Here is a 15,185-nt window from a genome sequence, read left to right on the forward strand (position 1 = left end):
CTGCCTGCCTGCCTGCCTGCCTGCCTGCCTGCCTTCCTTCCTTTCTTTCTTTCTTTCTTTCTTTCTTTCTTTCTTTCTTTCTTTCTTTCTTTCTTTCTTTCTTTCTTTCTTTCTTTCTTCCTTTCCTGCCTTCCTGCCTGCCTTCCTTCCTGCCTTCCTTCCCCCCCCCTTCTGATTTGTGTTTTATTTATAAATTATTTTGGAGATATGAGAACCATAGACGCCCTTCTCTCTTTTTAAAGTGTATTATCCAATAATTTTCATGTAGATTTACATGGACAATTTTAAAAGTACGCATACTATTGTAACAAAAATTTCACTCATAAGACTTGCACAGCATGACAGAGTGAAGCATCACGGTCACAAGACAGTTCAATGGCTTGCAGGCGTGACAAAATCTAATTTGACATTCCAGTTTTTGTAAAATGGGAGTAGTATTGGGCCTAGTAAAATATGTTCTTCTAGCTGGGCTGCCTTGTCTGGCCCCAGTGGGAGAGGATGTGCCTAGTGTCACAGAGATTTGATGTGCCAGGGTTGGGGGATACCTAAAGAGGCCCCCACTTGCTCAAAGGAGAAGAGGAGGGAGAAAGAGGTAAGGATTGTGGGCTGTGTTATTGGGAGGGGTCAGTGAGCAGGACATTAAGTGAATGAATAAAAAGTCATAACCATAAATAATTTTTTAAAAAAAGTCACACTTAAAAGAGATAGAGTTGGGCCATTTTGTTTTTGTTTGTTTGGTTTTTTTTTTTTCTTTTTTGTGGATTTTTTTTTTTTTTGAGATTTTATAAGGCAGATATTTAGGCTTTCATTGCCCAATAGAGAGAGAGAGAGAGAGAGAGAGAGAGAGAGAGAAAGAGGAAAACAGATGTGGTATGGCTGGGCATGGTTGTAGAAACAATCTCATGATGGGTTAAGCCCAGCTCTGAAGGCAAACTGAGATGAGGTATGAAGTGTGTAAACCTCTCTCCATATCATGCAGTAGAGGCAAACATTCCTCAGTCGTTTGCAATATGGAAAGAGGGAAGTGTGTAGACTTTCCTGTGACATAGAAAGACAGTGGGGTCCACATAAGCTGAACATCTCTTCTTAGACTATGGGAAAAATGGATTTTAGAGCCAATGATGGATGTGGAGACTCCCAGATTTAGGTGTCACCGCATAGAATATTTTTAAAGCCAGAAAACCCAAATCAGCAATCTAGAGTTGTGGTTCTCAAGCTTCCTAATGCTGTAACCCCTTTATACAGTTCCTCATCTTGTGGTGAGCCCCAGCCATAAAATTATTTTTGTGGCTCCTTCATAACTGCAATGGTGCTACGGTTCTGAATCATAATATCAATATCTGATAAGTGACCGCAAGGGGCCATGACCCACAGGTTGAAAAACCACTGATCTAGAGGAACAGTTACAATAAACAGCATCGGGATACTGCCCCATTTAGGTGTCTGCCTCAGTCACTTTCACAGCAGAAACTATCCTGGCAAATAAAAAGCACTCTTAATCCCAGTTTTGTCTTCTTCACTGAGAACTGCTCAGGCCTGGCAAGCTTCTCAGAACTAAACACTAGGCAGTACTGAACATGTTATCATCTGCGTGTTTCCTCTGTCTCTAAGGCAGTGATTTAGGTATCCCATATGCACAAGTTGCTAGACCAAGATAATTCAGTGCCTTTCAAAGCAGTGCACTAAGATGATGCTCATCCTATCTATTTCCTTTTTAATCTCATGTGGCACGCCATGTAGTGGAACTACTTGTAATAAACTAGACTATGACTTTAGTCTTCCGCCTCCGGGAAGCTCCTGCAGTCTAAAGTGAGATGTGTTGTGACAACACAGGAAGTTCTGAATATGAACAAACTTCCTGTGAGGTGAGAGGTTAAGTCAAGAGACTGGTGAGGAGTTACACAGACATCAAGGGGACAGGGTCATGGGATCTCTCACTAGGAGGTGAGCACGAGCTAATGACAGGGCCTATGGTCAGAATTTTCCCTCAGGAGAGGATGAGGAAGGAGTCTGTTTGTAGTTGATGGAGCCACTGTTTGTACTGCTTCCTTTCTTCCTTTGAGAAGATTTTTACACATATATAGATTTAAGAGTCATCTTAAAGAATCAGATGATGCCAACAGTAATTAGTGATATTAACAATCTCGCATCCCTAATCGAATCTTGAAGCAAGGCTTACAAAGAACATAGATTCATGAACTATTAGAGGAACAGGAGAATGAAATATATAAGTATGCTATGGACCTAGACAAAAATCATGAACATAGAGCTTAATAATTATTGATAAATAGGAAACAACACAAGAAATGAATATAAAGTCCAGTATGCCCATCTCTTGTGTGATCTGGCATAAAACATAATTACAAACTAAAATAATTTCACAAATATTAGTCTCTTTGGGATTATTTTTATCACCAAGTTTCCAGAGAAGTGTGAGAGAAGGGGACCAGTAGTTTTTTTTTCTTGGCAGTGAGATCAGTCACACAGAATAAAATAAGTGAAGGGGAAAGATAGCTTGCAAAAAACATTCTTTAAATAATATTGTAAGAAATAAGTGATGCTGGTCATGCTGTAGCTTAACTTGTTTGCATTGATACTTTTTAATATTTGTTTGTTTGAAACAAGGTCTTGCCATGCAACGCTGGCTGGGTGGAACTCACTAGCAAGACCAGGCTGGCCTCTAGGGTTCCAGGTATATGGCGCCATGCCTTGCTTCTTAAGATTCTTTCCACCTCTGAAATCCATCAAATGGTGTTTAACTGCAACTTCTCGTTGCCTAGCAACGTTTTCAGAGATAGCAAATATTTTTGTAATAAAGGTCATCGAAATTCTTTTCAAGAGTGCTATCATAACTGAATTTTCTACTTGCTCATTCTTACAAAGTACAAGCCAAGCTTGAATGAAAGACGCCTTCTTGTCTGTCTACTCCTGTGAAATCATAAATTGTTACTCACTTAAGACTAATCACTCTTCCTGGGATTCCTTGAGAGGTGCAGGGCTGTTAATGCTTATTTCCCAGGGATCATGGTTGATTTGGGCTGCTGGTTCAGAGATGACCCAGTTGTCAAGATACTATTAAATAATATGTGGCTCTGCCAGCGCTTGTGAAGTCATCCACTTACTGAAAAGTAACCAGCATGGCTCTGTTAGACCTTGCCAGCATTAGGGAATAGGAGAATGAACTGGTAACACTGAACTAGCAGGTCCATGCTCCAGGATCCTTTTTAAAGTTAAGATATTTGTATGAAGCCAGGTAGTGGTGGTGCACACCTTTAATCCCAACACTTGAGAGACAGAGGCAGGTGGATTTTTGAGTTCAAGGCCAGCCTGGTCTACAGAGTGAGTTCCAGGACAGCCAGGGCTATTCAGAGAAACTCTGTCTCCAAAAAACCAAGAAAAAAAAAAGGTATCTGTATGAGAAGATCTAGAAGGCATCTGTAATACTTCACATCTTTGATTTGCTGTTTTACTGTTGCCGTCATGCTAATAATTTCAATGTCTCTAAACAGCAGGAAGAAAAGAGTCAATAGCTGAGGCACGGTGGTACAAACGGAATAGGGTAATGCTTAAACAAGAGCACAAAATCAAGCTAAGAGGAAAGACATTCAAAGATAAACAATACTCACGATACAGTAGCAGAAGATGTCAGTTGATTTAAAAGCTACAATCTTGGTGGCTCCAGAAACATTTTTGTATTATGAACTAGAGACCGTCCTAACAAGGAATTTTTCAACCAATTAACAGAGAATCATATATATTTGTTAGCATGCATATCTATGTTTTTTAAGGTTCTAAAAATTAGATCTTAGGCAAACGTATGCTCTGTTAAGCAGTAAGTCACAGATAAGCGGAACTTAATATCAAAGAACAAAACAAACCAGCAGTGCGTTCCTGTTTGCTACTGACCCTCTTGAGTTGTTGCTGTAACTGCTCCCTCATGGACTCAGGACAATTGTCCAGCTGGGTCTTCTGCTCGGAGTACAGCTCCTGAAGCCTCTCTAGCTTTTCCCTCTCAGCATCAAGCTTTACCTTCTCCTGAAGTTCAGAGATCAGAAAAGAGAAGGGTGGGTATTAACCTTCATACCCCAGGCAGGTGCTAGCGGGCATCCCCGGTGGTAACAAACAGGCACAAGCAAACACTAGGAATGAACAAACATAGCTTGTTAGTGGTTAGGGCCAAGAGATAAGAACAGAATGGAAGATCCTGCCTTCTCCAGACAGCCTCCTTACCAGGTATGGACACCTGCCATTATTTCTTCACTCTCTCCTGCTACCACATATGGGGCAGGGGTCTGGGGTGTGTGTGCAAAGAATGAGCAGCACTGCTCCATGGCCCACGAGGATGCCAGCTACATCATATGCTTTCTGGGCCAAGAGTCCTTTGTCTGAAAACTGGATAAAGCAGGGGAGCTGTGCCTTTAAGTACCCTCTTGATCCAAACTGCCAGAGCCTTCACTAGATTGCTTCGGGAACTTTCTGTTCTCCAGCCAGAGGTGCTCTAGGCTTGCTCCTGGCCGACTTTTTCTCCCTCTGAAATGGTTCTAGCAATGGGGAAAACTCAGAGATGAAATGAGAAAATCCATGGATAAAATCTAACTCAGATACAGAGGGTAGGGGAGGCGGGGGGGGAGAGAGAGAGAGAGAGAGAGAGAGAGAGAGAGAGAGAGAGAGAGAGAGAGAGAAGAGATGATTGCCAGGCTGATTCAAGCTTCAACAGAGTAGAGTCAGGTAGTTTGGAGACAATGCTTAGACACTGACCCTGCAGACACAAGTTTCCTTACAATGACACCTCTCCCTGGAAAAGATAAACAGGAAAAAAGGAAAGAAGGAAGGAAAAAAGGAAGGAAGGAAGGATGAAAGAGGGAAGGAAGGAAGGAAGGAAGGAAGGAAGGAAGGAAGGAAGGAAGGAAGGAAGGAAGGGACTGACCATGGGAAATGAAGGATAGACCCCAAAATCCAGCAGAGAAAAGAGGGAAGTGACTCATTCTATTTGATATAACTGGTAACTACTACATGCAGTGACAGTATGGGCCCACAGAGCCCCTGTTGAATTTAACACCATTTGAAGGGAAGTTTAGGCAAGAATCTTTCCTACTTAACTCTCAGTGTAAACAAATCCACTGAGATTTACCCTCATCAGTAAGTTAAAGGACTTATGTGTGCCTCTTCAGTCACAAAAGATCCTTTTAAGAAGATGAAGATTTCAAACAGTCCTGTGAGATTGTCTTTTTTTGTAATTTTTTTATACAAACAGTCATGATTTCCGGCATAAACACATATGTAGATTCATGAAAAAGATGTTATTGTTCAAATCTAAGACGGTGTGGCATTAGCACCCACCTAGGTTGAGGAAAGTCTCCATTTTTTAAGTGATTTTAAATTTCAAAGGTATTTTACGAATGCATTTTATTTTCCTCCAAATAACTGAACCCAGTAGTCACAAAGTTGAGAAGCCTGCCTCATTTACCAACCTAGAATAATTCTACAACAGCATTAACAATGTACAAGACAATTCTCCCAAGTTTCCCCAGTTCATTTGCTCACTGTATGACTAGAGAAAATCAGTACACAACTAACAGAGAAACTGCTCACAGAGAGCAGAATGCGCCAAGTCTGCTGGGTTAGTCACTCCTTTCAGAACCCATATCGGTCCCTTAATATAAACAGCAATACACACACTTGCTGATTTCTGACTAAGAGAGTGTTATTTCCTGTGGATCAAAGACAGTGACACAGCAAAATAAGCGTATCCAAAAAAGAGTTCTATTTCTAAATACCAGGTCATTAGACTTAACAGCAACTCTAGTTCTAGACAGAAAATTATAAAAATAAAATAAAATAAAATAAAGACTATACATCATAATTAAATACTAAAGGGGCAAGAACTACACAATAAAGTTATTCTGGTCAAAAAGAGAGATGAGCTATTAGGTAATATGGAAAGCCACTGCCCTCCAAAACGGGTCTCAGACTGGAAGACATTACCAAATCATTACTCTATGTGTTCATCATTTCAAATTGTTAACAATAAACACAAACAAACAACTTGTAAAATAAGATACCTCATGTTTACTCAGTGCCTTCAGTCTGAGATGCTGGAAGCGTTTCACAATTCCGTACAAGGGCGAGGTTAAAAGAATTATGCAAGCAGGCACCATTAGAACCTTCTGCGGCTTCACGGTGTGTACCAGGAATGCTCTGACCACACTTAGGTCTCAGAGCAAAGGCTCACTGGGGCCCAATGCCAGGGCAAAGGAAGCGAGAGGGAGAGGGGAAGGATGCACAGAGGATTAGCTGCAGGTGGGCTCAGACAGATCACAGAGGTGACATCACTCCCTGGGAGCCCTGGGTAGGACAACTTGGAGCCAGAAAGAAACTAATACTCCCCTGCTCTATTGACAGAGCAGGAAACTATTGAGAGCTAAGGCATCACCTTCCACAAGGAAGGAACAAAGTATTCCAGAGTTCCATGATTCTTGCTTTTCACACGTAAATTATTTAAAAGTAAAGGCTCCTATTCTAAAGACCATCAACATAGGGGCATTTTCCCAAACACCAAAGTAGAAATGAATATAACATTTTCAAAAAGATTTGTTTCTCTTAAGATTTAAACCTATTTTTTAAAGAATTAAATGACTTTAAAATGTAACAAACTTTGCTCTGTTTAAAAATAAAGTTATATAAAGATAAAGTATTCTCCAGCAAAACCCAAAATTACAAAAGAATGGTCATAAATCCAAGAACAGAATAATGTGACCTCAGAGGCTGACTGCTCCTGTAGGGGCCTTTCTTTGTTCTAGGTCTGCCTTGTTTGCCGGTGATGCATGGGCAAAATTCAGCTGGGTCAATGCCCATTGCTAGGTCCTGCCTGTTTTGAACATTTAAGACAGATCTCCTGAAAGCTCTCTACTCATAAAATCAATGGTAAGCTAGTTACAGATAAATTAGAGATCAGTGTACAAATGTTGGCATGATCGATTGTCCCTCAGTAACTTCAAGCGATTGCTTCTGGGACCGACAAGGTAAACAAAGTCCACACATGCTCAAACCTTATATAAAATGGTGTAGCATCTGCATGTAACCACTAGATCTTTCTGCATAGCTTAAATCACCTCTAGATTACTTATTATACTTAATACAATGCAAATGATGTGCAAACAGTTGTTATATGGAACTGGTCAGGGAAATAATGTCAATTGTTACAAGTGTTTAGGACAGACGTTTGTTGTTGTTTTAAATATCACTGATTCTTGACTAGCTGAATCTGTGAATATGAAATTCAAAGAATCAGATAGCTGGCTCTATTTGTTTTTTTTTTTTTTTTGCAGATGTGTTGTTCATTCATTCAATAAAGATTAAAAGAGCACTGGAGAGAGACATTGTCCTTTCACCGAAAAATGTTTTCAGCTGAGGGGTTTGCTGCTCTGGTTACACACTGGGATAACACAGCGAGGATTTACTGATCATATTTCTAAATCTTGCCTCAGTCACTTCTGCTTTCGTCCAGGTTGTCAAGTTGAGAACCTGGGCTTAGTCGTCTGGGACTAAGAGAGGCAATGACAATTACAATTTCATCTTTCTCATGACACAAGATGGTAATTCAAAAACCAATCAAAAATTGTTCTCAAGGGCTGGGGAAGTGACTCAACCTTGAGGCCTTGAGTTTGAGTGTCCAGACATGTGACCCTGATGTGGCAGCATTGGATCTGTGATACCAGCCTGGGAAGCTGGAGGGTCAGTTGGCCTGGTGTATTCTGCAATAAACAAAGACTGCCTCAAACAAGGACAAACACCCAAGGAAGCCTTCCAACCTCCACAGGAGTGTCATGCTTTCAAGGGACATCCACACAAAGAAAGAAAAGTCCTAAAGTCATTGATTCTAATGTCTTAACTTCACAGCATAAAAACACCTCTATTATAAGTAAGTTCCCAACTGTAGATTTTTTTTAAATACATTCAAGCGAAATGCTCTGAGTGAATCAAACAAAGGATGAACCGTGACAGACCCTACAGCCCAGTAACATCCAGGGAGGAGGACAGAGTTCAAGTTCAGGTGCCAATGACTGCTTTCAAATCATACAAAGACCAGGAAGTGTGTACTTTTACCCTAAACAATTTCAATTTATATGCAAGAGTAGCCAATATTCATTTAAATAACTCCAGACCAATCCATATAATAGTACTTCTTTTTCTAGATCTTTTGGTTAGAAGACTCATGCAAGTTTTCTCTCTTCTCCGTTGTATTCTTAAAGGAAGACACTGAAATGTAACTTGCTGACTTTGTGTGAATGTCTAATAGCATACCTGTGATAGCTATTCCCGGTTGTCAAGCTGACTACATTTAGAATGAACTACAATCCAGAAATGGAGGGGATACCTGTGATCCAGATCTTGAATCTGGAACACACAGGTTTCTTACCTGGATCTTGACATGAAGATCTTGAGGGATAGTGGCTATGAAAAGCTTAGGCCCAGGCAAGGTATTCAATTCAAGCATGCCTTTAGCCGTAACCAGGAGACTGAGGCAAACAAATCTTTGAGGTCAAGGTCAGCCTGGGACAAATCAAATCCCAGATCTAGTTGTAATACACACCTTTAATCTGGGCCACACCTTCTGCTGGAGGCCTACATAAGGACATTGGAAGGAGGAAGACTCACTCTTCTTCACGTGCTTGCATTCACTTGCCAGTACATCTGTTGGAACCCACTTCTTTAGGATTCCAAGTTATACAGAAGGCCAGCCAAAACAACTAGCTTCATGGGACTAAGCAACTACTAGATTCTCGGACTTTCCTTTCACAAGTGCCCATTGTGGGGTGAGTTAGACTGCAGGTTGTTAAGTCATCACATTAAATTATGTTAATATATAGAGACATTCCATATGTTCTGTGACTCCAGAGAATCCTAATACAATACCCAAAATATCTAGGTAAATGAGAAAGATCATTTTTACCACAAGTAAACCTGCAACTCTCAATAACCAGGTGCTTCAAGGTCATCCTGAAAAGATGCCAGGTAAAACAAAGGACACCCAGTTCCATTTGACTTCAAATGAGTAACTAACATTTTTGTGTAAGAACAATCCATGTTTTGCCTGAGGTATAGATTTAAAGACTCGTTCTCCGCTTAGCTGAAAATTCAAGCATAACCAAGTTTCCTGTACTTATAATTGCTAGTTCTCCCAATTCTGCTTGCTTAAAAAGATATGGTATCAAGAATGAAGATCCACTTTTGTAATTTTCCAATGCTCTAGCTCATATCACAGCACAGAGTAGGCACTCAGGCTATCCTGATGCATACAACTCTGGCTCAGATTTAGCAAGGGTTAGATCTGTGATCCCGAAACCATGGGGATTGTGGGATTTATTTACCTAGCACGTATTTACACAGTTAATGGATACTCTGTGTATAAAATCTAGGTAAATCTGAACAGATGACTGCTGTAGTCAAGAAACACTAGAAAAAAAAAAGTAAGTCCCATGTGGCATCCAGTTGGTTTAATCCTCAAATCCCATGATCCAGTTCGACTTGCTTTAGCTAGGGAGCTGACTTTGAAACATAAGAAAGAGGCCCCAGGAAAGGGCCAATTCCTCCTCACCCTAAATGTGACCTGGCAAATGTGCTCAACCCTGGAATTAACACCTGAGAGGAATGTGAACCAGGCTGATGCCCTCAACCCTCCCCCTGCCCCCATCCCCTCCTCCAACCCCAGCTATGAGGGAAGGGAAGGGAGGAAGTAGTGCTCTGGCAAGATAATAATGAGGATCAAAATGTAGCCACTTCATATGCAGAAATATTTGCTTATTTTAGAAAAGAATTTCGGCTTCCATTCAGGAGTATATGTTGGGGACAGTGACCTATGCTTCAGTTTCAACACACTGCTCAGTGTGTATATTTGAGGATGCCCACAGCGCCACACTGTATCTGTGCAGAGAAACAAACACGATTCATGTTCTAAGCAAATGACGACCTGAGTTTTATGACTACCATCTGGGTGATGGAGGAAGAAGAAGAAAAAAAAAACTTTCCCAGAAGTAAGGAAGTGTGGCCTTTCCTTTAAATATCACATTCGCTTTTCAGTTCAATCGACTATTTTACTTCCTGTATGCTAAGATACACAGATGAAGCACAGATAATCTCAGAATAGAGGAGGCTGAAAACCTATTTTTAATATGGTCAAAAATAGACCAAGACAGAAGAAAAGCATATATACCAGATGTCCCTGGGCACACTTTCTCCCCAAATCAAGCTCTGCTTTTAAAGTAGGGAGGGACTAGAAGGAAAGCAAGAGCCTTTTCAACCCTTCCAAACCCAGCCAGGGATTATGGGAGCCTGGGCCTATGGCGCATGGAGGCTCTCCACAATGTCAGCAAGGTAAACAGCCCCCTCTCCTTTGCTTGAGTAGATATAAAGTGGGCAAATGCTCTTTTTCTTTCTTTCTGTTTTTTTTTTTTTACATTTATTTATTGTTATATGTAAGTACACTATAGCTGTCTCCAGACACACCAGAAGAAAGCATCAGATCTCATTATGGATGGTTGTGAGCCACCATGTGGGTACTGGGATTTGAACTCAGGCCCTCCAGAAGAGCAGTCGGCACTCTTAAATGCTGAACAATCTCTCCAGCCCCCGAATGCTCTTTTTCTTAGAGCATCACTAAATGAACGTCCCCTCTGAGTTCATGTGGAAGTCAGGAAGTCATATTTGTTCAGGGTTTTCCTACATTTATAGCGACTGAATCTGTGATATGGTTTCTATCCCAGAATAGCAACAGACAGGGGACCTTTATCCCAAGAGTTCACATGGAATTGACCGTGGTTCCTTAAGGGGAGTGAAGGGCTAGACCAAAAACCAATAGAAAAAATGCTTAGTAAATATATAACAGAATACCTTATCCATGTTTTATTTTGTATGTATAAGCACATGTATAGCTGACATTTCATGTGGTATCATAGAAATACAATTCATAATATGTACAACTTTAAATAAGTATATAAAATACTAGCCTTCAAATTAGGTAAAATAAAAGACCAAGGAAACGCTGTCAGTAATTTCATATCAAGACCTGAACTCCATTGTGATATTAAGCACTTTTCCTGTGTTTCTAAGGCCTTACTTGTCTGCAAGTAACTAGGGCAGGTACCTGAAGAGATGGCTTAGCAGTTAAGAGCACTGTCTCTTCCAGGGGACCGGAGTTCAATACCCAGCACCCACACAATGGCTCCTAACCATCTGCAACCCCAATTCCGGAGGATCTGATGCCCTCTTCTGGACTCCTTGGAGAGTTTGCACACATGGTGTACAGACTAGGCAAAACACACACATACCCAGGAAATAAAAATAAATAAATCTTCGCAAGACCAAGGGCCTCTCCTCCAGGCCAGGAAGTTGGAATGGGTGGGTTGGGGAGCAGGGGGAAGGGGGTATAGGGGATTTTCAGAGAGGAAACTAGGAAAGGGGATAGCATTTGAAATGTAAATGAAGAAAATATCTAATAAAAAATAAATAAATACCCCCCCCCCCATAGATGGAAAGTAGAGCAGAATTACAGGATGTGCTAGGAATCTGTACCAGAGCTTGCACACTGGGGAGGTCTTTTAGGGTTTGGCTTTCCTCATTCTCCACTCTATATCTGAGCAAAGTAACAGGTGTGTGGAGAGGGAAACCTAATCCGAAAGGGCAAAGGCTACTTCCTCCTTCTGTCTTACACTCTGGCTCGGCTGGCAGTGTGATCCCAGGCCTCTGGCATGTGCACTTGGGCAGACTACCCCAGCTGTCCTGACACTTGGCTGCACACAGCTCTTTAGCAGGTGTTTGGCTCAGTTTCCTTTGGTCATGCCCAGCCTGAACTGGCTGTTAGCAGGGGAGTTCAAGGACAATACTCCCAAAACACCCTGGGCAATATTTTGGAAGCTACTACAGGCTGGATAAAAGGTGGTCACAGTGCTTTCTTTATCACATTGGACAGAGAGGGAGACAAATAGCTAACAACCCCTGATGATGCCAACAATAAAGTACGGTGATAACAGTTCTAAAAGAACAATAGAGGGATATACTCTTGACTTGAAAATGCCGAGAAAGCTTTTCTGATAAACTAATAGGAAAATCGTGTCCTTCAGGACAGAAACAAGATGTGGACTGTGTGGAAGGAAGATGGGGAAGAGGCAGCTGAGAGTGGACTGTGTCGAGAGTAGTTAAGGTAGAGAGGATGATTCTCAGAATAAACATTGAGCAAGCCACAGTGGGAATGGTGTGAGTGGCGTGGAGAGGAGAGTGACAGTTCACAGTAACATTTACAAGTGTATAATGTGCCCCTCGCTCTATCCCAGTGTCCTTGTGTAACAGAATTCTGTGTAACAGAATTCTATGACCCAGATTCTATTTTCAAAAAGAATTACTGTGGCTGAAGTAAAATGAATTGACCAAAGGTGTAAATGGGGATGGATGGAAGAGGCAGAAACCAAAAAGTGTCAGGAAAGGATTTCGTTGAATTCGAAGAAAAATGTTGTCAGTGGGGATATAGAGAATCACTATGTCATAGATGAAGTGATGGTGAAGATCATGTTAAAATCAGCACCCAGGTTCCTGCGGGAGCATTCAGATGGGTAGACTTGAACGTTCTTAGATTCAGGACAAAGTGTGGGGAGATGAGGCAGAGGTGGCCCACAAGGAGTAGGAAATCAATAGTTTCATTATGGATATATTCAGTTGAAAACAACTACGGAATATTGGTGGGGAGGTGTCAGGCAGGTTGCACAACTTCAGAAAAGAGTTGCAGGCAAGAGATGTACACGTGGGTGAGCAGGATACCAGGTCATTTGAAGCCATGGCTTTTAAAGAAACACCAGGATAATAAAAGAACTGAGTTCACATCATGGGTGAATACCAGAGAGATACAAGTAAGAGAAAGACAGCCAAGGAAATAGCTCAGTCAACAAAGTGCTTGCTAGTAAAATAAAAGGATCCCCCAAATCCACATTTAAAATAAATCCATGTGTGGTGGCACATTTGGGGAGGAAGGGAGAGGTGATCTCTGGGGCTCATTGGCCAGCCAGCTTAGTTGAATTACAGGCCAGTGAGAGACCCAACCTCTAAAAAGCAAGATGGGTGATGGCTCAGCAGGAAGAGCACTTTCTGCCAGGCCTGATGACTTGCTATGGATCCCTATGATCCACACCATGGAAGGCAAGCATCAACTCCTCTAAGTTGTTCTCTGATCTCCACACATGCCATCGCATGTGTGAACAGATTTATGAAGAGCAAGGCAGATGGTGCCTGAAGACCAACCTGAGGTTGACCTCTGGCCTCCACCTGAGCCTGTACGCATGTGCACACACATAGATAACCCACCCCGCCGCCCCAATACAGACACAATGAAAGAGAAAGAACACCAGAAAAAGAGGAGCAGAGGGCAAGAGAAGGCAGAAAAAAAAAGCCATGGGAAAAATTCTCCATGTATTAAACACCACTTAGGAACCTCACCACAGGAGGCCGAAAAAGCACAGAGTGGGCTGGGAACTGCTGAATTCCTTAGGAGTCTTAAAAGGAGAAGTTTGATGAAGACTAAGCCAACTGGAATGGGAAGGACATTGAATCAGCAATTGGAGACGCAGTGTCTGCTGGCAAAACTGTTTGAGAAACTTAGGATGTAGACAGAAGGAATCTGTTTATTTTAACTGTTGATAGTCTGAGATAATAAAGGTAGCATGTTTACAGTAGAAATGCAGTAAACTGGCAAGCTTTATGCAGAAACACTCAAGACTTGAGAAGGTGGTATGGAACCGCACTTGAAGGGTGTCCAAATGGTGGCCTTTGATGGGAGGGAAGAAGTTTTCCTTAGGTAAAGAAGACTGACTGGGGGGTCAGGGAGAGTCAGAAATGTGAACACAGACGCCAGAAATTCCTGGGTCAGAAAATGTTCGAAGAACGTTATTTATGAAGTAGGATAATTCTGCCAAGCTGTGGTAAGTTGTTACTCTCTCAGTTTGGCTGTCTAGAATATGTAGTGTAGTGACACCATCTGGCTCAGTCTTTGTTTCCAACCCCCCTGCCCTTGGAGCCCCTTACCCAAAGCCAGTTTCTGACATTTTCCACACCATGTGATGAGAGACAATAACTCCACCTGCCATGGCCCACTAATCCCCTAACAGCTGTGGATCTGGCCCACACCCTACACTCTGCTTCTTCAATAGCCTGTCAGGAGGGATGAAGGTGGCTTCCGGGCCCCTTTCTGACAAGGCTTCAGGATTTCCACCTTAGGTCTCAAACACGCTGCAGCTTTCTCTGGGAAGTCAGAGCTAGCATTAGCTCATCTTGCTTTACTTTTGTGAAACTAATGCTAATAACTGAGAAGGACACTAGATGTGTCTATGGGAAGACAGTTACATGGACGGGGGCAGCCCAATGTTCACAGGGAACGTGATGCCCCATTTTTAGGTCCCATGGCACAAACTACAGTATGAGAACTACAGTATAATTTAATTTAATTAGTATTTTTAAATAGTAAAATACTAAGTATACAAAAAAAAAAACCCCAAACAAACAAAAAACCAAACAAACAATGATATCTGATATCACTAACAGAAGTTTCTGGTTATCTCAATACAAAGAGTCTGAAAAAGATTAGCCATTAACCAAGACTTCTGTATTTCAGTGTATATGGGGTTGGGGGAGGCATCTACATGCTATGGCACACATGTGGGGGTCAGAGGACGTTAGGTGTTAGCCTTTTTGTTTCACTTTGTTTGAAGTAGGATCTCTCTTGTTTTGCCACTGTGTCCTATAAGGCAGGCTAGGTGCCCTAAGAATTTCTTGGGGAGATCTTCCTGTCTCTACCTTCCATCTTGTTAGAGGAAAGCTGGGATTACACAGGCCTCCACATCTGACTCTTCACTTGGTTTCTAGGCTGCTAGGCTTTCATAGCAGGGTTTTTAACCTGCTGAGCATTGGTCCTGTTCCCAAGCCCCCCACACTAGGCTCATACAGTTAACCCTTTGATTTCATTGTGAGATACAGCGAAACATGCCCACTACCCTAATAGGTTCTTTGGAATTCCAAGGGCTGGTCTTAAAGGTGCATAGATAAGGTCAATAATGAGGAGGCTTGACAGTTTAATTTTGACATTCAGAAAATCAGAAAATGAACTGGAATATGAACACCAGCTTGGATTTCTGACCACGTAATTC

General features: G+C 41.7%; 1 protein-coding gene across 6 annotated transcripts in view; it reads right to left on the bottom strand.

The window, feature by feature from the left end:
* Phldb2 (pleckstrin homology like domain family B member 2) overlaps positions 1-15,185 on the bottom strand; it is a 211,609-nt gene that overhangs the window by 37,020 nt on the left and 159,404 nt on the right. For 5 of the 6 annotated variants that reach the window (XM_021184542.2, XM_021184540.1, XM_029470303.1 and 2 more), the window contains one exon: positions 3,907-4,035. The exons of the other annotated variant lie outside the window; for it this stretch is intronic. In XM_021184542.2, the coding sequence (XP_021040201.1) occupies positions 3,907-4,035 (129 nt within the window). The remainder of the gene's footprint in view (positions 1-3,906; positions 4,036-15,185) is intronic. 6 annotated transcript variants of the gene reach the window in all.

Source organism: Mus caroli, chromosome 16 (genome assembly GCF_900094665.2).
Source record: "Mus caroli chromosome 16, CAROLI_EIJ_v1.1, whole genome shotgun sequence".
Lineage (NCBI taxonomy): Eukaryota > Metazoa > Chordata > Mammalia > Rodentia > Muridae > Mus > Mus caroli.